Source organism: Cyprinodon tularosa, unplaced genomic scaffold (genome assembly GCF_016077235.1).
Source record: "Cyprinodon tularosa strain WSP-4 unplaced genomic scaffold, ASM1607723v1 ctg27, whole genome shotgun sequence".
NCBI lineage: Eukaryota > Metazoa > Chordata > Actinopteri > Cyprinodontiformes > Cyprinodontidae > Cyprinodon > Cyprinodon tularosa.
In genome coordinates, this window is record NW_024038974.1 from 2,084,391 (window position 1) to 2,110,293 (window position 25,903).

The window sequence follows — 25,903 nt, forward strand, 5'->3', positions numbered from 1 at the left end:
TATATTTTCAAAAAAATTGCACCCAGTTTCTAAAAACTTTTAAACATCTAGAAAGCTCTTGAAGATTACTGACTTTTTCATTTAGGTCAACCCTTTAAAAATCTAATGTTGGAGGTAATATTGTTGGCCATATAAGGATTTTTGCCTTTTTAAAATGCATTTTTCACAGTTTATGCTTAAATCTTTCCAAACATATCTAGTATAATGCATATTAGTTTGTAGTTTGGCAGTTGGGAAACAAGAATTTGAATGTTATATATAAGCTGTTCAAAGCCTGAGCCTTTAACTTGACACTGAAGCCAGAGAAATGTTGACAAAGTCTCACAGGGCCCCCTCGGTTATTCTGGCTGCACCAGTATAGTATTAACTGTCCCTGAATGACTTGAAGATCTTTATCTCTAATTTTACAGTGATTCCTTGTCATTATTAATTAGCAAACACACATTACACAAAAGGGGAAAAACACTTGACTCAGTGGTTTCTGAGATTCCCAGATTGTTTTTTCTTTCTCTGAACAAGCAGGCAGCTCATTGAGGCCGCAAGTGTGTAAACACAAACTTGTACTTTGGAGCTATGGCCCAAAGATTCAGTTGGATTTACACTGAAAGTGAGAATGGCAGGAGCTTTTTTTTCATTGCTCCTTTTGTACTTTCACCTCAGCCCCGGAGGTATTAAATTACTTTCTATGATTTTACCAAAAGAGGTGATGATAAAACTCAGGCTGTATATTGTATGTTTTTTTATCCAGCCCCAAGTCCAGTATTTCTCTCTGAAAAAACAGCGGACAGCCTCCTCAGCAGACATAAACGTCATAATACTGGGATCTTTGAGGAGTTTCTGGAGGGAAACTTAGAAAGAGAATGCTTAGAGGAAAAATGTGACCTGGAGGAAGCTAGGGAGATATTTGAGAATGATAAAAAGACTGTAAGTATTTAAGAATTATTCTTACAACAAATTCTTATGCATGCTGGCCGTGATCATTAACTTTGTGTTGTTTTAGATGGAGTTTTGGTCAGGTTATATAGGTAAGATATCTTTTTAGAATGATTAATTTGAAATGTATATCTAAGAGCAAAGAACATGCTTATTCAGAAATAACCTGCAGGGATTACCTGTATTACTGGATTTCATGTGTCTTTTTTTATAAAATGGGTGATTAGGATCCTGTATTTGACTTTCTTCAGATGGCAATCAATGCGACTCAAGCCCATGTCTTAACCAGGGTTCATGCATAGACCACCTAGGTGACTATACCTGTAACTGTAAGTCTGGATTTGCTGGCAAGAACTGTGAGATCGGTGAGTGAATGCACTTTTTTTTTTTTTTTTTTTTTATCAACTAAATTAGATTTTCCTCAAATACATACGTGAGCAAAATTTGGTCACATCATGACATCCATTTTGAGGAATAAAACCAAATGGTCTTTTCTTCTGTTCGTTAAATCGAATTAAACAAACAATCTGGATTTAGGATACAGTATTGAATTGTTTGTATTTCTCTGTGTTCTGAGAACAACAACTGAAGGAATGTGTGTACAGCAAGCAAACTGAACTGGGTTATGTGATGCTATGCAAAACAAGTTTCTAATTTGCTTCTTGCATTAAAAAATAAATCACTTTATATTCTCTGTATGGTCAGCAGTGCTGGAATATAACTTACTTTTCCACTCTATAAACATAAAGAAGCTTGCAAAACATTTAGAAACACGTTTTTCACATTTTGTCATGGAAAACTAAAGTTGATGTATCCTATGAGGGTAGACGATAGACTTACACAAATAAGGGTATAACTGTAAAAGTAATTTATACAGAAAAAAATCCAGAGGTGGTACCCAATAACTGTACTGAAGTAAGACAAGCATTGCATCTTTAGGCAAGTAAAAAGTAGCCATCTAATAAAATACTCAAGTAAAAATAAAAAGTACCCAGTGAAAGACAACTCAAGTAATGAGAAAGTAACCTACATTTGATTTTATATTTTGGAAAATTGAAAACTAAGTAAAATTACACCAGATATAAAGTTATATACAAATTGTGGTGTTTCAACCAATGAGATAAAATGATAAGTCATATAACATAGTGTGATTAAACAATAATAATTTACAGTGAAAGAAACACTTCTTGAATTTGTATTTTTAATATTTTTTTTCTTTTAAAATTTAAAAAATATATGATGATAGTGCGTGATGGATATAGGTTAGGATAGGGTTAACCGCTTCCAATAACAAGATATAGTTAAACTTTTGCTGCTGTTATACTTAACCTCTAAATGACACCGCGGGATCAGCTGATTGAAAATAACAAAAAAGTCATCTCATGTGAACATCAACAGTAGATGTGTCTGTATGGTTCATTTTTTATTTTAAAACTGAGGTCAATTACTCCTGATGCAGCAGAAATGTTAAGTAAGAGTAATGAAGCTTCATCACATTCTTTAACTCAAGTAAGAATTACAATGCAGTACAACGACTCCTTTTTCTTTTTTTTCAAAACGTTAGTCAAGTAAATGTAACCGACCAAATAACTTGTTGCAGATCTCTTGCAGAATCTACAAGTCTGGCAGGAATTCAAATCAAGACCTCTTTATTCTGACATCCCTGAATAAAATTCAGTGGCAAAAAAGCTGAAACATAACAGTTTAAGTTTCTAGTCTGTCACAAGGCAATTAGTGGACACAGAAAATATGTTAAAATGCAATCAGGTTTTCATGTCAGGTGAAAACAAGGTTGTGCGTTTGGCCTACATGCAATATTACAACTGGTAGTACATGCTATGAGTGGCACTGTAACAAACTGTTACTGCAAACCCCTCATAACACACTATCTCTTGGTGAGATAGTAAGACCAGGCTAAGGCAATGGCTAGGATCAGCTCACACAGGTAAGCTGTTGGAGCTAATCACAGGGCAGCTAAGGAGGGCAGCAACTATTTTATAAAGAATAAAGAAAAAATACTCAATACAGATATACCTGTCTGACTGTGACATACAAAAAAAAAATGAAGCAGTAATTACATCATTTTTTTTTTTTTTTTTTTTTTACTAAATATTGATTTAGAGCTAATTTTTTTTAAGGATTCAACCACAGGTATTTGAGAAGTTTTTAAAGTAAAATGCAATTTGAAGGTGAAACTTTAACCAGGTTCTGTTTTTTTTCCTTTTGCCCAGAATTAGTAAAAAGATGTGACGTAAACAATGGAGACTGTATGCATTTCTGTGGCACAATGGGAACCCTCGGAGCAAAATGCTTCTGTGCAACAGGATATAAGTTGATGGAGGATGGAGTCAGCTGTGAGGCAACAGGTTTGGACTTTTAAATTAAATTATTGTAATAAAAGATCAAGTATTTGCTGTTTAATATTTACTGCTGCTTTTCTTTCATAATCAGTTGACTACCCTTGTGGGAGAACTGCATATACTGTTGTGAGCCCATTCAAGAGGTCTCTCTACATCCCTCGTTCTTCAGACCACTCGAGCACCACACCTATAAATGATATTACGTCTACTACACCCTCCCCTACAACAGCCAGCATCACAGAGCCAGTTTTGGTTACAGATGAGTATGGTGACATTTTTCAGAATCAGTCTCTCAGTGACCTCCTATTGAGAGAATCCAACCACTCTGAAATCCTCTCTGACAAGTCACCAGAACCTTTCAAACGTATAGTTGGAGGGCGGGTAGTCACTCCAGGAGAGATTCCATGGCAGGTACTGTTTAGAAATATCAGGAACTTTATTGCAACCTGCAAAAAAGTAAAGAGTCTATCCCTTGGTCTGTTAATCTGTGTTATTTCCAGGTTGGTTTGATAGCAAATCCCAGTGGTCTATTGTTCTGTGGGGGTTCCATCCTCTCAGAGCGATGGATTGTCACTGCTGCTCATTGTCTGGTGGAGGCAAAAGGCTCCTTCTTCATCAGAGTAGGTAAGATGGTACACTTAGCTGCTACAGTACGTTATGGTAACAGTAGTCTACTGGTCAAAATAATTAAAAGTACTGTTTGTACAAGTTGAACCATTTCTATATACTCTAAATAAACAATTAACTACTGAGAAAGAATAAAGAATATTAAGCTTAAACGAAAATTGAATCCGGAAGACTCTTATCAGCTTCAGTCAATCAGCATCGGTTCTGCACCTTCTCCAAAGCTAATCATCTTTAAAGATCCCCTTCATTTAGCTCCTGGCATAGCTTCTCTCCTGCACACAAGTTAATTCCTACCCATCTCCTCCCTCACTCTCAGACTGTTCTCAGTTCCACTCACCCCCTGGCTTATGCCACCACCAGTGCCCAGGCCCCAGAGGGAAGATTATAATTCTTTTCCTAAGTTACTCATCTGGGGGGAATATCGATTCTCAGCACTGAAGTCTACTGCCGGGGCCCGAGCAGCAAATACCTTTTCTCATTCATGTCAATATCTGTATGTCTGCTTCTGTCTCCTTGAACCCTTGCCTGAGTGATAAATCCTTCACTGTGTAAAATAAACATAAAAGACCACGGGTTAAAATACAATGGTACCATTATTAGCTAATAATGACACACTATTATTATATCTAATAACTATGCAAACACTAAACACTAAGGTAAATAAGCACAACTAAATAAACAAATAAAAGGGTAAAAGGGGTTTAAAGGTCCATTCAAAAGGCTCAGAGAAATGTTCAAGTGTTAAGGCTTAATGCATTCAAAGTGTCCTTTAAAACAGTAGCAGATGAATTTGAATAAACCCTGACGCAAGAGATGTTAACCGCAGTCAAAAACATTTCATTTGGTTTCATTTGGTTTTACAGTAAAAACCAAACAGTGAATCAGGAATGCATTAAACAGTGATGAAGTAGCCCATGACGTCTCCCTTTAGGTACAGTGGTTAACTGGTAGCGGCAGCTCTGAGGCAGCTGCACCAGTATGGCATGAGCTATTTGGTCCAGCGGTGTTCCTTCAGTAGTTTAATTTAGGTCGACCAGAGCTGGATAAGCTGTTCTGGGCTACACAGTGAAGCGGTGAGTAGTACTGCTGTCTTGCAGCAAGAAGGTTCCATTTAGATTCCCGGCCCGGGTCTTTCTGCAAAGAGTTTGCATGTTCTCCCTGTGCATGCGTGGGTTCTCTCCGGGTACTTCAACTTCTTACCACAGTCCAAAAAAATGGCTGTTAGGTTTAATTAGCTTTTAATTTAGGTTTAATTTCTCTAAGTTCTGCTTAGGTGTTAGTTTCTGCGTAAATGGATGTTTGTCATGTTTGTCTCTGTGTTGCCATGTTAAGGGTGTACCCCGCCTCTCGCTCACTGAGAGCTGGAGATAGGCACCCAGCACTCCTCGCCACCCCAGCAGGGATAAGCGGGAGGGAGGGAGGGAGGGAGGGAGGGAGGGAGGGAGGGAGGGAGGGAGGGAGGGAGGGAGGGAGGGATGGATGGATGGATGGATGGATGGATGGATGGATGGATGGATGGATGGATGGATGGATGGATGGATGGATGGATGGATGGATGGATGGATGGATGGATGGATGGATGGATGGATGGATGGATGGATGGATGGATGTTGCAGCAGGCGGGTTCAGGAAGAGCTGCATTTAACTTGGTTTGATCAGCTCCTTCTGAATGGTAATCTGAGTCGGTCCAGCAAGCACAGACCTCTCCTGAGGAATTTGGATGCTATTTAGTGTAGCTTTCAGCTGTAAGTAAATCCATTGTAGGGGTGGGACTTCAGGAGTCATTCCTGTTACATCGTTGACATCTCAGCAATATAATTCTGATAATTCTATGAACTGAAAATTAAAGACTGGAATATTCAGAGTGAGATTATGCTTCCTCAAAGAAAACAAAACTCACAATAAACTTCATGTCTTTTCCCCACATCTTTATCAGGTAGTCAATAATCATAGAAGCTGCTGTATGTGCAGAAAGCAATTTATGACTCTATCTCTTTAGAGTTCTGTCAAATGCTTAATGTAATATCTGTTTAAGAGAAGAAATTGTATTTCATATTCGTAGAGAGTAATTTATATCAAATTTCTCTGCCAACAGGGGAGCATAACACTGATATCAAGGAAGGTGGAGAGCAGGATTATGAGGTGTTGAAAGAGCACATGCATCCACGCTACAATGCAAGTTTAAACTTGTACAACCATGACATTGCTCTGTTGTTCCTGAAAGCCCCAATTAACTTCTCAGCAACAGTCCGACCAATCTGTATTGGACCAATGGCTTTCATCGAAGCCTTGTTAAAGCAACCCTCCCCCGCTACAGTGAGTGGCTGGGGTCGCACACGCTTCCTTGGGTCCACTTCTAATATCCTGCAGAAGATTGAAGTTCCCTTCACAGATCAGACAGAGTGTAAAAGAAGCAGCAATGAACGGATCACTCCTTTAATGTTTTGTGCTGGATACTATGATGTGGCCAAAGATGCCTGCCAGGGCGACAGCGGAGGTCCGCACACAAACAGCTTTCACGGCACTTGGTTCCTGACAGGGATTGTAAGTTGGGGGGAGGGATGTGCAGAAAAAGGGAAATACGGTGTATACACACGGGTGTCTGTTTATTACAGTTGGATGAAGCATGTGATGAGTGTAACCAAACGTAGGCTGGCTTTTGACGTGGAATACCCAGACTCATGATTATGTATGTGTTCAAGCACGTATGTTGATGTAGACCACACATTTGGCACCTCTGGTACATACAAATCACTTAGCAATAAATTAACCTTTAAGTGTTGCAATATTACAGTAGCTCATGCAGAAAGATTTAAAAAGAATCCAGCACTTTCTAATGTGGTTAAAAAAAATGAAAGAAAATATTTAAACCAAATTTCTGGTGTCTATTTTGTTTTTTTCAAACTAGCTGTTAATACTCTACAAAAAATATTTTAAACATATAGAAAAGTCTTAGTCTTATCTCAAAATGTGTCATATGAGCCTCCGGTTAAACACACAGAAATTTGACTTTGGCAATAGAATCAGTTTGTTGAGTTTGAGTAAATGCTGAGGAGGAAATTGAGCTACGGGTGCTTTGTGTTTGACCAGAGCCACATCTAAAAGTTACCGGATGTTGATCTTCAAGGACTGAAGTTAGACATCCAATCACTAAATGTTAAGTAATTTTCTCTTAACCTCTCCTCTTTTTAGATCCAAGGTCCCCAAACTTTTCAGCTTCTGACCCATAAAATGGTGCTAGAGGTTATTCATGATCCAAAATACTTGTTCAGCATACAAACATTTCTACAAAATTAATTAACCACGGATGTAATATTACAAACATAATCAACAACCAAAGTAGTTGGTTATGTCCATTTTTAGGGATGATTGTATCTCTTTAAGAACTTAAGACTCCATACAGATTTATCAAGAATCCCAAATGGCATCATGACCCCCACTTTGGGAATCACTGCTTTAGATAATCCCACGTGGTTTTTACAGAATGAGATTCTCTGAGCAGAAGGTTGATTATGCGTCTGGTAAACTGATTGAGTGCCGATTAAAAAACATGTGTTTTTGTGTAGGATCAAAGACTCAATAATAAACCATTATACTTTTTTCTGGAACAAGTTACCAATATGTATTCTCATCACCTACTGCTCGTTAAAGCAGATTGTGAAACGATGCACTCTAAAAAGGGACACAAAGAGTTTGCATAAGAAGGGACCCATAGCATGACAGAGTGATTGTCTCGATAAGTCTTTGTCTCTATAAAAACAAAACATACTTGTAATTAAAGTTCATATTTTCTTTGGGTAGGAAAGAAAAGACTTCTGGAATCCTTCCAATCAACATGTCCGCATGTTGATAGTGTCTGATGTGTTTAGGAAGACTTTTTTTTAAAGTTCTCTCTATACATAAAAATATACTAAAATCATAATATTAAGATTTATTATTTACATTTGTTTTTCGGGAACAAGAATCCAGACTTATTAGTTTTACATTGGTTCTTTTGACAAGTTTGTTTTCAGCTATCCTAAAAAGGGTTATTGCAATATATATATGTTAATATCATCGGAATATTTTTTATAGAACCACAGCTTTTCAAAATAAAACAAATAGAAGGTCTTATTACCATTGTCCATCTGCCATGCATTTTCAGACAAAATACTCAGCAACAAGCACATGTTTCATGGCTCAGCAGGATTCAAACAAGTTTTTTTGCTTACAGTAGGAATATCTGTGCAAACTGTGCAGCATTCTGGAGACAGATAGAAAAAGAAGAGAAGCCATCTTAATATTGTCACTTTACTTCAACTGAAGTTTCACCATAGTTATGCATAGCTTTTTTTCTAAGCATATGGAGATTTGGTTTCCTATGAGACATTAACAGATGCTTTATAATATAAAGCAAAGCTGATGACAGTATAGAAAACATGACCATTTTAGGAGGTGTGGGGTGTGCAGCAGCCCCTGTTGCTCTAAGAATTTGTTTTAATTTTAAGTATATATACCGGTAGTTCATGTTTGTATGGGATCCCTTTTAACGTGGATAGAAATAGTTACTGAACTATATTCCTGAAAGAGAAATCATCTTCCTTTTGATATATTTAAATACAAATTTGCCTAATTTTCTCTCACACCTCCTCCATCTTTATCGGCTGTGCTTTGAATGGCAGTCCCCTTTTTTAAAATTTCTGAGGAAGATCAACTGCCGTTTTGTGCTTGGCCATCATCCAAGCAACAATTTGCCTTTTTTCTCTATCATGTTTATTAACCGTGTTTCACAACATGAACTACTACCACTCATTCATGGGTAAATGTGTCCCCTGCCTTCCCAACCCTTCATACATTTAGGAATACAAAGAGGCGCAACAACAACAGGATGAAAACATAGTTAAAAAGGTAAAGCAGCAAGCAAAGAGCACATTCAGTAGAGAATAGGTGGTTTTGTAGTTAAAGGCCAAAGATCATTATATGTCGTAACTGAAATTAAAAAAAGCTTAAAGTATGAAAAAAAGAAATTACACTGCTTTTCAAAGAGGAAAGGTACATTTAAAAGCACTTGTATGAAACAAAAAACATTTAACTACGCTATTAATGCGCTTGGAAATTTCTGTTATGACAGACTTTTGTGAGAAGAATATGTTAAATGGCTGATGCAGTATGATCTACAAAGATTATCCAGCAGGGAACATGGATAGAGGGATAGAAAATAAACCAATACACAGAACGAGATTTCTCCTAACTCAACAAAGCAAAAACTATGTAATACATTTCTTTTATACTTCAGGATTATTTAACAATTAGTCATTTTGGAACAATAACTGCAGGAAAAGGAAATGACACAGTTCTTGCTAAGGCAACGATAGGTAACTTGAATGAATAGTCAGCAGCCAGACAATAGATGCAATCAAGGTTGTCAAAATGTTTCCTATGTGAATTCTTACATATACTCTGTCAAAGATTGTTTGATGTACACAGATATGAATAACTCACATGTGTAACACAGTTGTTTGAAGCTGTTGTTGGTGAAACTATCTGCATGTCTAAACTGCACTACTGTAACACAGATAAAGAAAAAAAAATGTTGATAATACACCGGCTGATTGTGTAGAGAAAACAGAGTTGCATAATTATTGCATTGCTTCCTAATTAAAGTTATTCTACTGACACAGTTGTAAGAATAGAAAGTGTTGACACCTGTGTGCATCAGAGTAACAAAGCTTGTCAGACCTGCAGCAGAATTTCTAACATCAGTTTAACTTCAGTTTTTCTCACTGTTTGTCATTTTCCAGAGTGAAATAACAAACAGGCTAGGTTCACTCTACAGTTCGTTTAAATCCCTCCATATAACACATTTCTTGACAACATTTTTTTCCAGGCGGTACATAATCATACAGATCTTACCCTAAAGGCATTATATTTGAGCTGCAGACTTTACTATGCTTTCACTTTGGATAGTCTTTATATTATGGACCATCACACAATTTAAACATAAAACCATCTTAAGCAGCATTTGGCTGCATTTTCAATTACTGTTTTTTCTTCATAGTTCTCAATGTCATTACTTTCATAAGCTGCAAGCATCAACGCAACAGAAGAACACAAATGATGATAAATGCCCTTTAAATAAAATAGAGCTCACCCTTTTAAAGTGCCTGATAAAGTTTTGTGAGGTCATTTGGAATGGAGAACACAGATTTTTTTTGCAAAAAGCACATAGAATCCCTAAAAGATCGGAAATATAAAGGCAATAAGGCATGGCACATTTTGGTATTTAAACTCTTAACTGTATGGAAGAGTGGTGACATGAGAACGAAAGAGTATTTTATACAGACGTGAAAATAATATTCATTAAAAGTTTTATAAAAAACAGTACAATTTCCTTAACAGTTTTAAGGTTAAATTCATGTTTACTGTACATCCCTTAGGAACAAAACAGAAAGAAAAGCTCTTAGGAATAAAATAACGTCAGGTATTAGGAGGGAAATACGGAGCCCAGTCTTTGAGTTGACGCATTACTGAAGCAGCAAACTCATATGCTGCATCCATAGTAGAACAGGAAATGCCAGAAGAACAAGAGAGTTATTGTACATCAAAAAGTAAAAAGAACATGATCCGGGTAAGCTGTTGATTGTCCAATAGAAGCGTACCTGCTCCTGTGGCTTTGAGGTGATTGCTAAAGAGATCTTTATGATCAAAAAACATCAGTTTAGGAGATTAAAAGTGAAAACTAGGAAAGCAGCAATTGAAGAAAGCAGCCTCTTTGAGGAGAGGAGTTATTGGCAGCCTCAGTTATGAGACAGCTATGACTCAGTCTGTTCCATCTCTGCTCATCATCCAGCATAAGATCGTCATTCATCCTCAGTTCTTTCTTCTCTACGGGGAGCTCAGCTTTCTCACCTTCAGGTTCCCTGGGTCTGTAAGAATAAAGTGCAGGCTTTTACAGGATAAATCAATTGAGAAGTTAAAGATAACTCAAGAAAGGAGATGATAAATTGTCTTTACCTCCTAGTCTGGGAGAGTGCTCATGGCTGCTGTTTCCTATGATGAGCTGCAGACAGGCAGCTGCTATGAAGCCCTCCAGCTGCCGACTCAGATTTTTCACAAGCCTTTCCATCACAGTGGTGAACGGGGGAATTGTTTTGAAAATTAGGATGAATGAAAACACAGTGCATTTTGTGTAGCTTCATTTTTAGTTTTTAGAGCCCTTTTTAAGCCTAACAGGACAGTTTATTGAACATTCCAATGAGGCTCACCAGCGCCCCCTGTTGTCTTCACATTGTAGATGGATGACGTCTCCACGCTTGATGATGATGCTGCCTGGTCCGTTTTGGGGACAGTCAGCCATAGCTCTGTACTTGCCTGGAGACTGAAATAGATTTAAAAAAAAAAAAAAAAAAAAAGGAAGTTAGTGACAAAACAAAATCAAATTCAACAGCTAAAACTGCTTTACTGTGAGATTTTGAAAAATACAAGAAGCTGGAAATTTTTTGAAATATCAAAAACACTTCAGTAAATAATTATTTCAGAATCACATAACTAGGAGTCATAAAAGAGTCTAGATATCATGATGATATATAACTGGTCTGGAAAAGTCCCAGATGTTTTAGTGACCATTAGAGAAATGGAAGACAGACAATAGACAGAGATAAAACTGTGCAGATCTTTAAAGACAGGTTATGGTTTACAAAAGTATCACAAACACTGTTCAGTCCATCATCCAACATTTGAAAGAGTGATGAACAACCACTAAGCTATCAAAAAATACTGAAATGGAGCAGTTATCAAAAGGATAACTATTTAAACTCCCCAAATCATTACCTAAGGAGAGTAGCTACAAGAAAGCAATATGAAATTTAGCATTTTGTTTATCACAAGTTATTTGGTGATCAAATAAACATGTGGTAATAGGCTGCTTAGAAAAATTAAAAAACAAACTTTTCGTTGGTAAAAAACTAAAGCATATTGCCCAAATTGCATCTCTACAGGGAAACCATGTTGTGGCATAACAATGCTGTGGATGTGTTTCATTTATCAAAGACAGGGATGCTCCTCAAAGTTAGTGGGAAAATGGAAATAGCTAGAATAGCCTAGACCTGGGGTGCTAAAGTCCAGTCCTCAAGAGCTACCATCCTGTAACTTTTAGATGCATCTCTTCTCTAACACACCTGAATTGAAAGACTCAATCCCCTCATTTAGCCCAACAGAGGCATGGTAACGAGCCACTCATCTATTTCAGGTGTGTTAAAAATGGGATGCATGAAAAAGTAGCAGGATAGTAGCTCTTGAGGACTGGACTTGAGCAGCCCTGGCTAAACCCAAGTCCTGACGTAAATCATACTCTTGACCTGCGCTCTGAATAAACCCAAATATACACTGCATTTTGTTCTACTCAGCACTTCTCCACTCACCTTAATTACCCTGGGTCCACTACGCTTTACTAAAGTGAGAAGCCCAGAGGTGTTTCTAGGAGCATGCACAAATGGCACAAGAGAAGTTGGTCATAAACCTAGAGGTCAGACCCAAAAAAATCTTTCCATGGAATTTAAAACTGTTAAAACTGCTTCTCTTTTGTAATTATATCATACAATGATTAAGTACACAGAGAAGCTATATTTGCTATATATATATTTGCCAAGTGCTTGATCTAATTTATGTAATTGCTAATATCAGCACATATGCATAAATACATTTAGAAGTGTCTTTAAGAAAACCTTGTTCCTCTATTGTATTTTAGTTTCCTGTTAATGTGACACAAGTTGTGTAGGTTGATAGTGATATAACTCTGTCCAGCAAAAGTAGAATTGAGTCGAATTTAGCTTGAGAGCCGTCTGCTTGCTGCCATTGTTCAAAGGCAGTGTACAGTAAATATTCATAATGGTTAAAATGGGTGCATATTTACAGTGCAAGTCAGGTGGAGCAGAGCTGGATGGAGAGGAAAGTTTGAGTGACCTTGCAATGAAGAATATAAAATATAAAATTGAACAAAGCTGTGAGAGTATAAAGTAGAGTAAAGTGGAATAAAAATTGGCTCTAAAAACTCAGGGTAGGCTAACTGTCATATGATGAATACTTAATTTTTTATCCACTATGTTGTATTGTTCTATTATATAAAATAACAATAATTTGTACGATCAGGGGAATCAATACATTTTCCCAGGCGGTATTATTTAACTGTATAGTTTAACTACTATCTTACCAATTTGAGCAAATTTTTCTCCTCTATCTCAGAAGGGAGGAAGGCGTCCTGATCTCCAGACCACTCCTCGCAGACGTCTACTGAGTGATGAGCTCCGGGCCAACCTAGAGGCAGACGTTCTGTTGAAGGTTCTGAACAGGACTTTTCCCTTGCAGTACACCACAACAAGTACTTTGTAGATACTTAGTAACTATGTTAACATTAAAGGACCTCATGGCCACTTACTGGGAGATTAAAAAGAATGTTGAATCAAAAGCTAATCTCATTAGCTTTTTCCCCCAAAGTCTTCGATGTACCTGGTTCTTCAAGTCAAAGTACACCTGAACGGCTGAGGGTGAAAGGTCAAATATCTAAATTAGTTTATGATGGTGGAGAACTGTTCAAAGCAAGTATTTCTGCCATCAGCTTCCCTTGGATGTATTTTTCATGCTGTTGTTACTAAGTATCTACTTGATTATAAAGCATAAAAGATGCATCAATGATGTTTTTCTCACTCCGGCGGTTGGGCTGGTGTTTAGGGGAGTGAGACTGGGGCTCTGGACTGCTCCTTCCTGATTCAGTATCCTCTGAGCTCACTGACGCCCTCTGCTGTTTGCTATGAAATCATATGAAAAAGAGAACAGGAGTCACACATCACAATCATGCTAAAAACAATGACCTCGGACATTAAAACTGGGGTTAGCTTTATAGATATATTTTAGAGTAAAACTGACCCCAGATAAAAGTAAATAATATTTATGTTATTATCTTTCTCACAAAGCATAAACAAAATGTGCACCAGCCAGTTTAAACAGAACCCCAGTAGCCAGTTGTAAGAGAAAGCAGAAAGCAGAATTTACAGGTCTTTAATAGATTCATCCCACAGGGTTCTCATAAGTCTACAACAGCTAAGTTCTGGTCTAGGTTTATCAGAATCCAAATTTAAGTAACATATAATTCTCTTTATTAAAAAACAAACAAGCCAAATCTTGACAAAATGAAAAAAGTAACTATTAAAAGAAATGAACTAACATTTGCATAGCATGCACTTCAGCAATTCTAAAATGCAGAATTTACTTGTTTTTCTTTTTTTTAACAATGCTACAAAGCCATGGAGGGAGCTGCTAAGATACAGATTTTGCAAAGTGAAATGGGTTAAGAACCAGAATGGAGGCCTTAAGAAATGAAGGGGGGACAGCTATGAATCAGTAGCGCATCACAGCAGCAGAGGGTTTCCTGTCCTCATGCCATGATCAGGCGAGCCAAGCAGAGTTTACCACTGAGTGTTATAGCAGATCAGTGGAGCTTGGAGCAGCGGGGACGCGGCCGGGGCCATTGCCGGGGGCTTCGGGGACGGGGGCTCTGGGACCTCAGGCACAAAAACACATCAGATGACAGAGACACAAAGTCCAGCCCCGACAGACAGCCCCTGGAGACCCCTCTGGACGGCCGCATACCCCTGCAGGTGGGGGATTTGGAGGAGTGGGGATAGGCAACTAAACAGCAGTGAAATATGAAAAGACAGGCCTTTGCCCTTTTCAAACATTGCCACACACAAAGCTACCAAAAAAAAGAAATCACAGTTCACATTAACTTTGAATTAGAGGGTTGAGAGGCTGCGTGTGTTTGCACACGAGTATATTCTTATGGTTCTATTCATGGACCAACCACATTAACAGCTTCTAATCAACCATAGGCACTGACCTTTCAGTGAGTGATGGAGAAAGCTGCATGTGTTCAGCCAGTGGGCCATGTTGATGTGCTTCGTCTATAAGAAGAGGAGGAACAAGATGTTTTGAGGAAGATTTTACATGCAAGGAACTTCAGAAACACTCAAAACTGTAATCGAAGTGGGTTTTTTCCCCCTTTTTTTAGGCTGTGCAATGTGTATAATGAACGTCTTTATAGACCAACTTTATAACATACAAAATATATTTCTGTCACTGCTTTTCCTGTACCGATACTCTCTTTTTTTTTTTACTTTGCTTGGAGGAGTAGGGATCAGAAATGAGTAGGGCGGGAAATAGCCAGTACTTAAGAGACTGATACATCAGCGGGCCGATATTTTTCACAGATTTTAGGGTTTTGTTTTTTTTCTTGTATTAGGATCCAATACATGCATAGATACTTTTTTGGTGCTGTTTCTAGTGCCAAAACATCTGGGACAAAACACAACTAATTTCTTATTTTTTAGCTAAATTTTACACACATGCCATCAAACACCTATCCTTCTGTTTTCAGTGCCGATCTTAGCTGCTTAAAGCTTAGCAAAAACTCTTAAGATATAATTTTTTTTTGTTTTCTGCACATTTGTCTCTATAAGTGGCACCTTCTTACCACATCACTGCCTATGTTTTTATAATTCGTACTTTTTATAATTTGTACTAAATGAAGTTTGTGAGAAATAAATTTAGCTTATCATTGTTCAACGTTTCTGACGGCCTTATAGAGAAAGATCCTCCAGGAAAAGCCTTTATCTTGTCGATAAAAAGGGTCATGTGTATTATATGCTCTGGTGAAGCTCCATGGAGTTGCAGAGCAATTATTGCAGGGTTGCAGCCTAAACGAGTGCACCAGTTTGGGAAAATGTGAATGCTTATATGCATTTTGTTGCAGATTAATATTTTCAAATGTTCTCTTCTTTTTAATTTTTTTTTTCTTTATTTTGACAATAGTAAGGAGAGAACCATAAGGCACAGGAAATGAATGCATTAAGTCAACCAGGCTACAAGTTGGTGGAGCTTCATGCCTACTTCTGCAATACCAGTTTTCTTTATGAAGTCTTGGATCTTCAGGAGGCCACTGCCGCCTTGACTGGTGTTTTATGAACAACTAGAGGCACATGTTTTCAGTTATAAAGTGGAACTGTATTGTGTAATACACAAGTGACTTCCCTTTAATATTCATTGGATCAGAGAACAAGTTGGTCTTTTTAATTTATTTGTCCGTATTGTAATAAAGCTGGTTAATGCAAACCTCTAAGCAACTTCTGCTGATTGGTCAAAATTCGGCGGAGTTCATTGAGCCAGGCCATCTTTACTTCCACCGTTGGAGCCTGAAAAACACATACATCCCAACTGGATTTTCAGAAAAAAATTCATTCTGATTATTTGGCTACTTCCATTCAGTTGTAATAGTTTGCTCATTAAAATGCTGATACTGTGTATAAATCAATCATTTCGTGCATACAAACATCTTACCTGAACCACGTAAACTTCCTCCCTTCCACTGTACCAGATCTCAAACTTCTTTACATCACCTTTGACATTCTCTGTGATCCCCACAGCAGTCATCTGCCCAGTGACAAACATGCAGGTTTTTAGAACGATCATCACAAACAGTGCCGCAGAATTACGTCATATAGCACATCTTTCCTGTTTAAATCAACAAACAGTGGCTCTTTCAGTCACATTGCTGCTGTGTGACTTCTTCCTTCCCATGTCCTCAATAATAAATCAAGCAGCTGCAGCTGGCGGGTAAACGCCAGATGTGACACTCCTCACATCAACAGATAAAACTAAAAAGTGTCAGAGAAGACATGTTGTTCTGTAGCCAGGAGGGTGGTAGAAAGATATCAACACAGACAATGCTTCAATCTGAGTCATTCATAAACAATTTCCCATCATCAATATTTTACTAATGAAGGGAAATGCATATGAATTGGGGGATTTGACAGAACAAGAGGAAGAACTGTAAAACTGCTAAATCAAATTTTATTTAAAACTCTGAAAGGGTTGCGTGCATTATATATATATTCAATGTTTGAAACAGGTTAAACACATTTATGGCCCTACACAGTAGATCACAAATATATGATTTATGCAAAATACTTTTATGCAACATGCCTTTTGCAAATACGTAGATTGATGCATTTTTTCAAGTACTGGCTCATTATTTGAGCAGCATAGATCCGGACCCTCTATGTCAACCCCTTTACTTTGATCCACCTAAATAGAAACCAGTTTAACCAAACACCTTCTCATAAGACTCTACTTAGAATTTCATAAGGTAAACTACTAAGAGGTTAGGGGTAGCTGTTGCAGAAATATGGAGATCCTAAAGTTAGCTGAAATATGCTGTTAGCAGGGCAGATATAATTCGTCTTTATGGATGAGCAGTGGGGAGAATAAAGCTGAGTTAAAAATGCCATATACTATTTAAAATAAAGTTTACCAAAAGTCATGTACTGTAAGGGGCATTACAGAAAATGGAGAAAAATAGGGCTCTCTGGTTTCATGAGATTGAAATAGACATTTTTATCCTAAAGGTGTTTCTCCAACAAAGTAAAAAGTGATTAGGGAGAGTGATGAAGCCCATACAGGACAATCTAAGAAGAAAATCCAGTGGAAAAAGTGGAAAACTATTATAGTTTAAAATTCCAACAGAGCAAAGACTCTAAACACAAACAAAGTGGCTTAAATAGTTATATATTCAAGGCACTGGAATGTCATAGTCAAAGCAAATTCAAAGTGAGAGAATCTGTGGAAATATTTAAAATTGTGGTTCATAGTTGTTCTTCCTTTAGTCTGACTAAGCCTGATCGGCAGAGATGGGAAGTAACGAAGTACAAATACTTCGTTACTGTACTCAAGTAGATTTTTCTGATATTTTTACTTTACTTTACTACTTATTTTTATGGCGACTTTTTACTTCTACTCCTTACATTTTTACACAAATATCTGTACTTTCTACTCCTTACATTTTAAAAAAATTGGCTTGTTACTTTAGTTTTGAATAATTTCAATGGAGTTACTGTTATTATTTTTCACGTCATCAATACCAAATTCAATCTAATTGGATGGGAATCTACATTGCATTTGAAGCACCACTACAAGATGAATCGACAGATTCGGCGGTATTCATTGGCGGCAAATCATTGCAGCTTGGTGGCGGTGGCGTTAGCATAGTAGCATGGACGACGAGATGATTGAAAATGAACACAACGGAGATCTAGTCCTATTGGCAGACATCCATTTAAAATGTAGGCAACGGCATGAAAAAAGTGGTTTCTACTTTTACTTTTATACTTTAAGTAAATTTACAAGCCTGTACTTTGATACTTTTACTTGAGTAAAGAAGTTTAATCAGTACTTCCACTTTTACCAGAGTATTTTTTAACACAAGTATCTGTACTTTTACTCAAGTACGGAAAGTGAGTACTTTTGCCATCTCTGCTGATCGGTCATGTATATGAACAAATATATATCTGAGTTCAATAAACAACCTTTAGACAGTGCTTGAAGCTGTAGGAGGGAGTCTTGTCGCTGCTGTCTCCGTGATCCTCCCTTCTTTTACACAAAAGAAGAGCCCTTTCATACAGGAAGAAGTGTCTCTGCATTGGTTTGAAGCGAGCCAACTCCTTCATCCGTGTGGGACCTCTTTTGTGGCTGATCCACACGCTAAAAGAGCCCTGCATGAGCACACGGCCCAGTTCACAGATTTCCCCCTACATGTGGAGAGGGAGGGACTTCAGACTTTTGGAGATATATCTGGGTCACATTTATTGAGAAAGAATTACAGTGTAGGGATCAGGACATAGAAGAAAAGACAATGTTTTAACCTCATATCCTGTAATTGCAATCTGATGCATGGAGTCATTGACTGACTTGAGCAGATCCAGCATGGCTGTCAGTGCCTCCTGCAGCTCAGAACTACCCTCACAATCTTGGCTGTACTTCAGCAGCTCCTAAGAATATAAACATAGGAAAATGCTCATGCCCAGAAATGGTGTGTATATGCATAAAACAACATACTAAACACACATAAAACATACAAAATAAATCTGATAGTTAAATCCTGGCTTTTTTATTTGTTGAAAGCAAATTTGAGGTCTGCCTCAAGAATAATACGTTATCCAACAATAATGCGCTTTCTAACCTTGAGCAGCAACTGGTATTTTGTGAGCCGTTGGACTGGTTTCAGCAGGTAGGAGTCCAGGCCCAGTTTGTGCTCCAGCTTCTTTTGACACTCCTTCATATTAAAGACAAATATATTTACCATATGGTTCATTCAGTGTGCCACTGACACATCCCCAGTTTTAACTTGTAGAATTAATCACATATATCACAATTATTTGTATTAATTATACACATAGTTGGATTGCAAAACTAGTGCTCTGACATTTCTTTAAATAATTATATTCTTGATTTTTTTAATTTATTATTATTTAGCATAAATAATAATAATAATCAAATATTTTGTCTTACTTGGACAGCAGAAATACAGTTAAAACGGTAAAATAACTGAAAACTTACCGAAAAAAAGGGACACTCTGAGAACTGTCTCCATAGTGCTTCAGAACGTGGCTTATTTTGACAGTACATTTCATACATCTGGAAACTTTCTTTCTAAAAATTGAGAAAACGGGATTTTTTTTTTTTAAACTGCAAAAAAGAAAAGACTTATGCTTTCTAAGTATAAATATTTATAATCTAACCCGATGGAGGAAACAAGTTCCGACAGCTTCAGGTGCCTCCAGACACCCTTCCAGGTCTTGAAGGAACACTCTAGATCATTAGAGAGAAGATCAGCATGACTTTTTTTTTTTTTATCAAAATAAAGTGATTGATATAAATTTCTGTTTTATCCTGTTTATCCTGTTAAGGGAATGAACAGATCTCACTTTGAACCATAGCAGTCATGAATAAAGCTCTATGTGATATTCTATATGTTACAAAATGAGGCCTGAACAAAAAAAAAAGATTAAGAGAGACATTTCTAAGGCGCATATATTTGTATATTTAGTAATTCAGTAATTCAAGTAATTCAGATTATACATTTGCATATATTTTACCTGACGCAAAAGTCAAAAAGAAGTCTGATTTATGTAATATAAAAGCATAAATAAATAAATAAAACTTAATAAATAAATATAGTGTTATGCCAACAGTAGTTTTATTCCTGCATTTATTTATTTATTTATTTTGCTTTAGTTTCACTTTCAAGCCTCACATCTGTGTCAACTTCAGTTTCTTTTCCATTATTTTTGTTGTTTTTTTTCTTATAGTTTTATTTATCTTTAGAGTCCTGATCAACTCTTTTTGAAATCTGTCATATAAATGATTATGATTCAATAATATTGAATGAAAAACATGGTTGTAATTTTGTGTTCAAACAAACACTGACTCTATTTAATAGATTAGTGGGGGAAATTATATTCAACAAAATTTTACTTTGATCATTATGAATCATAATGATCATTATGAATCATAATGATCATTATGAATAAACAAAAAGTGCAACAAAAGCATATTTGATATGATACACTAGCCTACCTGTCTGTCTGTTTTTTTACTGTACTAGAACTGACAAAAATTGGCAGTCTGTATGAAAGGGGTATATCTTTTATGTATTTTATTTTTTAAGAACCCTCATGACATTAAAATGAAATCTGATTTATTCCGTTTTTTGTAACCATCTGATTATTTTTATTTCTATCTATTTACCTAATAAAACCATACTAAAAAAGGACATTTAAGAAAATGTGTATTGGGATCCAAATATCTAGCTTCTCTGGTCCATGAAGTAAGCCTGGGAAGAGAATACCAGCATCCACTGGTTTTTAATCTGATTAATAAACCTGCCTGCTGTGAAAGTTGTAGATCTCAGGCATGTTTCCAAAGAGAATATCTTTTTTACTGCGTAGAATCGGTGGCAAAAGCGTCGACAGAGATGGGTTATCCATCTCAGCCCTGTAACCCTGCAATTTCCAAAGCAGAAAAGTATGTTCAGAAAACTAATATAGGTGACAAAAGTAAATATAAGGCAGCATTCAACTATCATCCTCTTTGAACTGATTCCTACCAGTAGCACTGACAGCAGCTCCTCCACATAGATCCTCTCAGTCTCTATAAGTTCCCTCATCACATGACTGAGACACAAACAAACAGACAAACATAAAGAGACAGCCAGAAGGCATCATTAGCACACAGCAAAGAGAATCACAGAGTACATAACATCAAAAGCAACACTGAGGACAGAGGGGCGGACGTGTTTCTCCTCCTCACCGCTTCAAGAGATCCGGGCTGTCATCTCCATCCAGACTGTACGACACACAGCTCCGGCTCTCCTGGTAGTCATGCATCACCTCTATCTGAAAACACCCGAAAAAGGTCATTACTGAATCTAAGATTTAAAACAAAGTTATAGTTTGTCTTTTTCTTTTTTCTTTTTTTTTAAGGTGGGGTTCTGTTGGTTCTGTTGGTCTGGCGGTTAATAACATGCAATGGATAACTCTTTTGGAATGTTCGTTAGTAGAAATACAAATTAATAGGACCCAGGGGTTAAAGTTTAGCGCTAAAGTAAGAAGGATGATTTCTTTTAGACAAAAATGGCTGCAACAGAATGCACCACTACAAATCTTCCTGTGTAAACTCAGAAAGGACCATATATTTGTTATTTGTATTTGCCCCTGCTCACATTAGGGGCGATACAGCTATTTTTCAGAAATGTTACATATTTTCAGGTCATTTTTTTGCAGTCCAAGATGCCTGCCAATGAACAAAGAAATTGAAAATGCAACTTAATCTACAGGTCCCAATTTAACTAAATAGAACTTTTTAAAATTATTTCTACAAATTGTAATCATTTGGCCTTACGATTGTTTTTAAATGAAATGTTAAACAGACAAAAGGTTACTATGGTGAAAAAAGCATGAGTCAAATAGATTTCATCAGGGAGTCCCTGACAGGAACCATTACAGCAAATCAATAATTACTATGAGATTCTTTAAATTAATATTTTTTCTCTAATTTAATCAAAGAATTACATTTTAAACATTCCTTGGCGCCTTGTAGAGGCCATTAAATATGTTGTGCTATGAACTAACCGGTTGCTGAAGGAGGTAACTGCTTGTTTAATTACCTGGACAATTGTCTGATGGAGCAAAATTCCAAAATCTAGACTCTTGGTTTTATAGGTTTTTAAATTAATAAATTGTAATTTGGGCCAAAGACTTAAAAAAAAAAAAAAGAAATTGGGTTTGTCCAAAGGGAAAAAGGGCATGTGCTCTAGCACCACCTAGTGTCTACCTGTGCACATCCCTGCTGCAGGATAACCAGAGTTTACCAATTCTAAACAGGAAAACAAAAAAATGAAGAAACAGAGTTCCTTTTTACTCACTTTTCTGGGGTTTGGACTTTTTCTCGAGGATTTTTTCCCAGGAAGAGAAATGTCAAATGTGAACTTTAAACCATCACCTGTAAAATACACATCGACTCATTAGTTAAATAACTGAGTATTACTAGAGAGTAGCATAGAAGGTTTCAGACACTGTGGAGGCAAACTGAGAGGACAACTAATTCAAAACCCTACTGTAAGAGTAAACAAGAAGAACCAAACAGATTCCGTTGCTGATTGTTCAATAACTGAAAAATAAATGCATACTGAATCTACTCAGGGAATTGGTAAAAAAAAAAAAAAAAAAAAAGGTTTTTGTACACTGAAAAGAGAAAGATCTAAGACATCTACACAAAAAAATGTATTTGATGAAAATTTACACAAGATTTGAAAGAAGTAATTATGTTTGTCTTAATTTATTGTCCTGAAATTGTCATCAGCTGAGGTCCTGGAAGGTTTTTATCACTTCTAAATTTATGTTATGGCTCATTTGGCCTCATGCAACAATATTTTCGTATTCTTATCTTTAAATTTCTCTAACTTATTCTCCTATGCGTGCGTTCCCGAGAAATGTAAATCTGCATAATTACCGCCCTGATTTTTCCATTAGGCTACAAATCCCCACACCTACGTGTTCATTCATAGAAATGGCATTGAAGAGGGAGAAGAAATACTTTAAAGGTTTGCAGATCGAGGTCTGACTGAGAGCTGAGCAGCAGAATTAAAGGACCAGTAAAAAGCCAAGCAGTGGGGAATAAATGACAAGAGATATAAAGGAGGTAATCGCGCAGTTACAGAAATAAAAATAAAAGAATAAAAATACTATAAAAATAAAAAATTATTTGATCTGAAAACAGTCAATAAAAACTACTGATGGAGGCAAAGGTGAAACATACGCTGAAAACTTAATATGAGTTCAACCAACCTGACAGCCCAGACTACACAGACTATTGCTTCAACGAAACAAATGTAGTCATTTAGTTAAAAAAAAAACTATGTTTGAATAACAGCTGACTGATTGCAAAAGATTCCTACATACATAAAGTCTGGAGCACTAGTAGAAACGTTTGGTAAAAGCAAAGAGTTCTTTAAATGTCAACATAAAAAAGCTGATTACTAATGTTTGGCTTCACTCTTTGTTTTTGCTTTGTTTTGCTTGTGTTCTTGTTGCACAGGATGATCTAAAAGGTTCTTTAATGATTGACACAAGGTTGCATGGCGGCTGTTGATCAGTCAGATATTTCCCTGTGGGCTGACTCTTTGTATCATTTATTCTTTTGTAGGGGTCGAGACACAAACCCCCCAGGGCCGTTCAAGCAGGCGGTGGTAGGACCCTGTGATTAGATAAAATAAGAATGGCCCCTAAAGGAAAAATACAAGTAGTTGAAAGACTGCAGTCACTATGAAATGGGTAACAATATGGATCCCAAAACACACATTGGAGGTTAATATCAGTCTTTTGCACACTACAAGTTGCCGGTCCGATTACCTGCCAACAAGGATCCGTTTTATAGGGTTATATCTATTTGAAACTAATTTATATAAAACATATCACAGATAATATTGTAATGCCTTACCGTGCTTTGGAGAAAAGAGTGGGGATTTGGAGCGGGGTTGGTTCTCAGGCCTGGGGGCCACAAGCTGGATCGGTCGCACATGTCTGTCTGCCAGCTTCCTTAAACAAGCTTGTCGGTTCTGGATCATCTGCTGCACTGCTGCATGCTTTTCAAAAACGTTCCCAATCTGAGTCTTACAAGGACACAGAAAAAAAAGCAAATGAAGCAAAGATGAAGAGAATAAAGAAATTATTTAGCATTTAAGATAAGCCAACCTGTAGGTGAGGAGTGATGACTGCCTCATACTCCATAGCTAGAAAATCATGACCGGAGCTCAACATAGACGGCGCTCCCTCAAGGAACTTATCTATTTCCCTTAAAGCTATCTGGGCACCCTCCTTCGACTGGGACTTGTCTACTAGTTGGTTCGCCAACAAATATGCTCCATCATCACACCAAGTCTGGGCCTGGAGGCAGAAAGCACAGAGATAATGTGCATTATCTGTGTTTTTCTTTGTTTAAAAATGCTAAAGTTATGCTTTTAATACCTGCCCAAGACAAAGCAGGAGCTGGTGCATTTGCATTAGAAAAGAGTGCTTGGACTTCAGAGCAGCAGAGAGTGTGTCGCAGTGGTGGCGAAGCTCATTGCAGCGCTGCATAATGAGCGCCATGGCATAGTGGTGACCTGCTGATAGCTGGTGTCCGTGGAGGATGATGATCTGGGCCCGTGATATCACTTCCTGGTTGAGAAAAAGTGGGAACACAAACTGGAGTTAGTGAATCAACAGTGCATTCATAAAGTACCATCTAAAACTTAAAAGAAATAAATAAACGTATTAAAAATGAAAACATATATTATTAGTACAAGGTATATAGTTTATGCAATATGTGTTACATGTGTTTCATAAATACTTCCTTATTAAGAATCTATTTTATCAGCAAACACGACAGGAAAAATTATGGATTTTCCTTTTTTTTTTTTTACTAATACAAATCTGGAAAGTGTGACTTTACTTTGTACCATCCCCTTTACTCCAATTAAAATGCACTCTAATTATACATCAGATATTTGGTCTACAAAAAACAGAAGCCTGCATGTGGAAAACTAAACTAAGCATTTTGTTGTGAAGATTCATCATGAAGACTAAGGAGTGCCTCAGACATGGCCTACCCTAAAGGTAATGAAACAATATTTAAAAACTATGACATTTAAAAAAGTCTTATTCAACTCATTAGTTGTAAATAAAAGATTTTGAAGTAACTGCAGACCCACCAAGAAATGAAGTCCTATCGAAACCTACAGGCTGAGGAAGGATATAAATTTAAGGCATTTTTCTTTACTTTAAGAATAAATCCTAAGTTTAGATAATTCTAGCATTTAATCAGGCAGATGTGCAGAAATTATTGTGGTGGGATATAAAGATAAATAATGATGAATTAAGTGAAATAAGTAAAAGCATATATGGAGAAGCTGAAGATCAGACTGAGGCATACTGACCTGTGCATTAGATTCCAGGCTGTCGAGCCTTTTGAGAGCCTGCTCTGTTTGGGCCAGCGTGCTCACATTTATGGAAAGTTCTCTTTCTTGCTGCATTAGATGCTCAAGACATAATTCCATCTAAACAAAAGGACAAATCACACTATAAGAACAAAGATCGACACTAACCCTGGTTTTAACACATACAGTATGTAGATTAAGCTCTTAATTAAGTATGGTTTTGAATGATATCGAGATAACTATCAAATTTCAAAACAGAAATAATTTTGATTCTGATTCCAATCACTGCTTAGGTTATGAAGTGATAAATATCATAGTCTTTTATTTTTATCAAATGTCAGCCTTAAGAAATTCATCCCGTTTTCCCTCTAAATGGGTTGAATCTAAGAAGAAGAATAATCTCTGGCAAATATACAAAAACATAACCTCTCAATATAAAATATGTGCCAACTTTACCTCCTTAAAGCTTTGCTCATATCTAAGCAGCTGAAGGTACTGATGGAGTTTCAGGTGATGCTTCTCAAAGAAGCCGTCAAAGGCCAACTCCATGTCTCTGAGCTGTGCAAGGAGCCTAACAGAGGAACTGTCAGTCCATTGTAGTAGAGGTGAAGTAAATAGATGTATTTTAGGAATACAGAGGAAACAG

At 36.9% G+C, this 25,903-nt stretch overlaps 2 protein-coding genes across 7 annotated transcripts in view; one reads left to right on the plus strand and one right to left on the minus strand.

Moving 5' to 3' along the window:
• Positions 1–579: 579 nt before the first annotated feature.
• On the plus strand, positions 580–7,650 carry f9a (coagulation factor IXa). The gene is made up of 8 exons (XM_038289595.1): positions 580–668; positions 749–924; positions 1,001–1,025; positions 1,185–1,298; positions 3,165–3,299; positions 3,385–3,704; positions 3,794–3,917; positions 6,016–7,650. The coding sequence occupies exons 1-8, from the start codon at positions 614–616 to the stop codon at positions 6,603–6,605; spliced, it is 1,539 nt and encodes a 512-aa protein (XP_038145523.1). The 5' UTR covers positions 580–613; the 3' UTR covers positions 6,606–7,650.
• A 542-nt stretch (positions 7,651–8,192) lies between these two features.
• Positions 8,193–25,903, minus strand: part of mcf2a (MCF.2 cell line derived transforming sequence a) — a 36,279-nt gene continuing 18,568 nt past the window's right edge. For 3 of the 6 annotated variants that reach the window (XM_038289588.1, XM_038289593.1, XM_038289594.1), the window contains 22 exons: positions 25,714–25,840; positions 25,258–25,377; positions 24,308–24,499; positions 24,035–24,226; positions 23,781–23,952; positions 22,207–22,283; positions 21,093–21,178; positions 20,890–20,956; positions 20,670–20,785; positions 19,523–19,592; positions 19,341–19,433; positions 18,964–19,056; positions 18,647–18,772; positions 18,311–18,532; positions 16,287–16,379; positions 16,063–16,141; positions 14,791–14,854; positions 13,602–13,702; positions 13,108–13,211; positions 11,165–11,277; positions 10,914–11,017; positions 8,193–10,825 (listed from right to left, as the gene is read on the minus strand). In XM_038289588.1, the coding sequence (XP_038145516.1) occupies positions 10,785–10,825; positions 10,914–11,017; positions 11,165–11,277; positions 13,108–13,211; positions 13,602–13,702; positions 14,791–14,854; positions 16,063–16,141; positions 16,287–16,379; positions 18,311–18,532; positions 18,647–18,772; positions 18,964–19,056; positions 19,341–19,433; positions 19,523–19,592; positions 20,670–20,785; positions 20,890–20,956; positions 21,093–21,178; positions 22,207–22,283; positions 23,781–23,952; positions 24,035–24,226; positions 24,308–24,499; positions 25,258–25,377; positions 25,714–25,840 (2,452 nt within the window). In that variant the 3' untranslated portion in view covers positions 8,193–10,784. Of the gene's footprint in view, positions 10,826–10,913; positions 11,018–11,164; positions 11,278–13,107; positions 13,212–13,332; positions 13,436–13,600; positions 13,703–14,363; positions 14,546–14,790; positions 14,855–16,062; positions 16,142–16,286; positions 16,380–18,310; positions 18,533–18,646; positions 18,773–18,963; positions 19,057–19,340; positions 19,434–19,522; positions 19,593–20,669; positions 20,786–20,889; positions 20,957–21,092; positions 21,179–22,206; positions 22,284–23,780; positions 23,953–24,034; positions 24,227–24,307; positions 24,500–25,257; positions 25,378–25,713; positions 25,841–25,903 lie in introns of those variants that run through there. The other 3 variants (XM_038289589.1, XM_038289591.1, XM_038289592.1) reach the window with 3 other exon arrangements.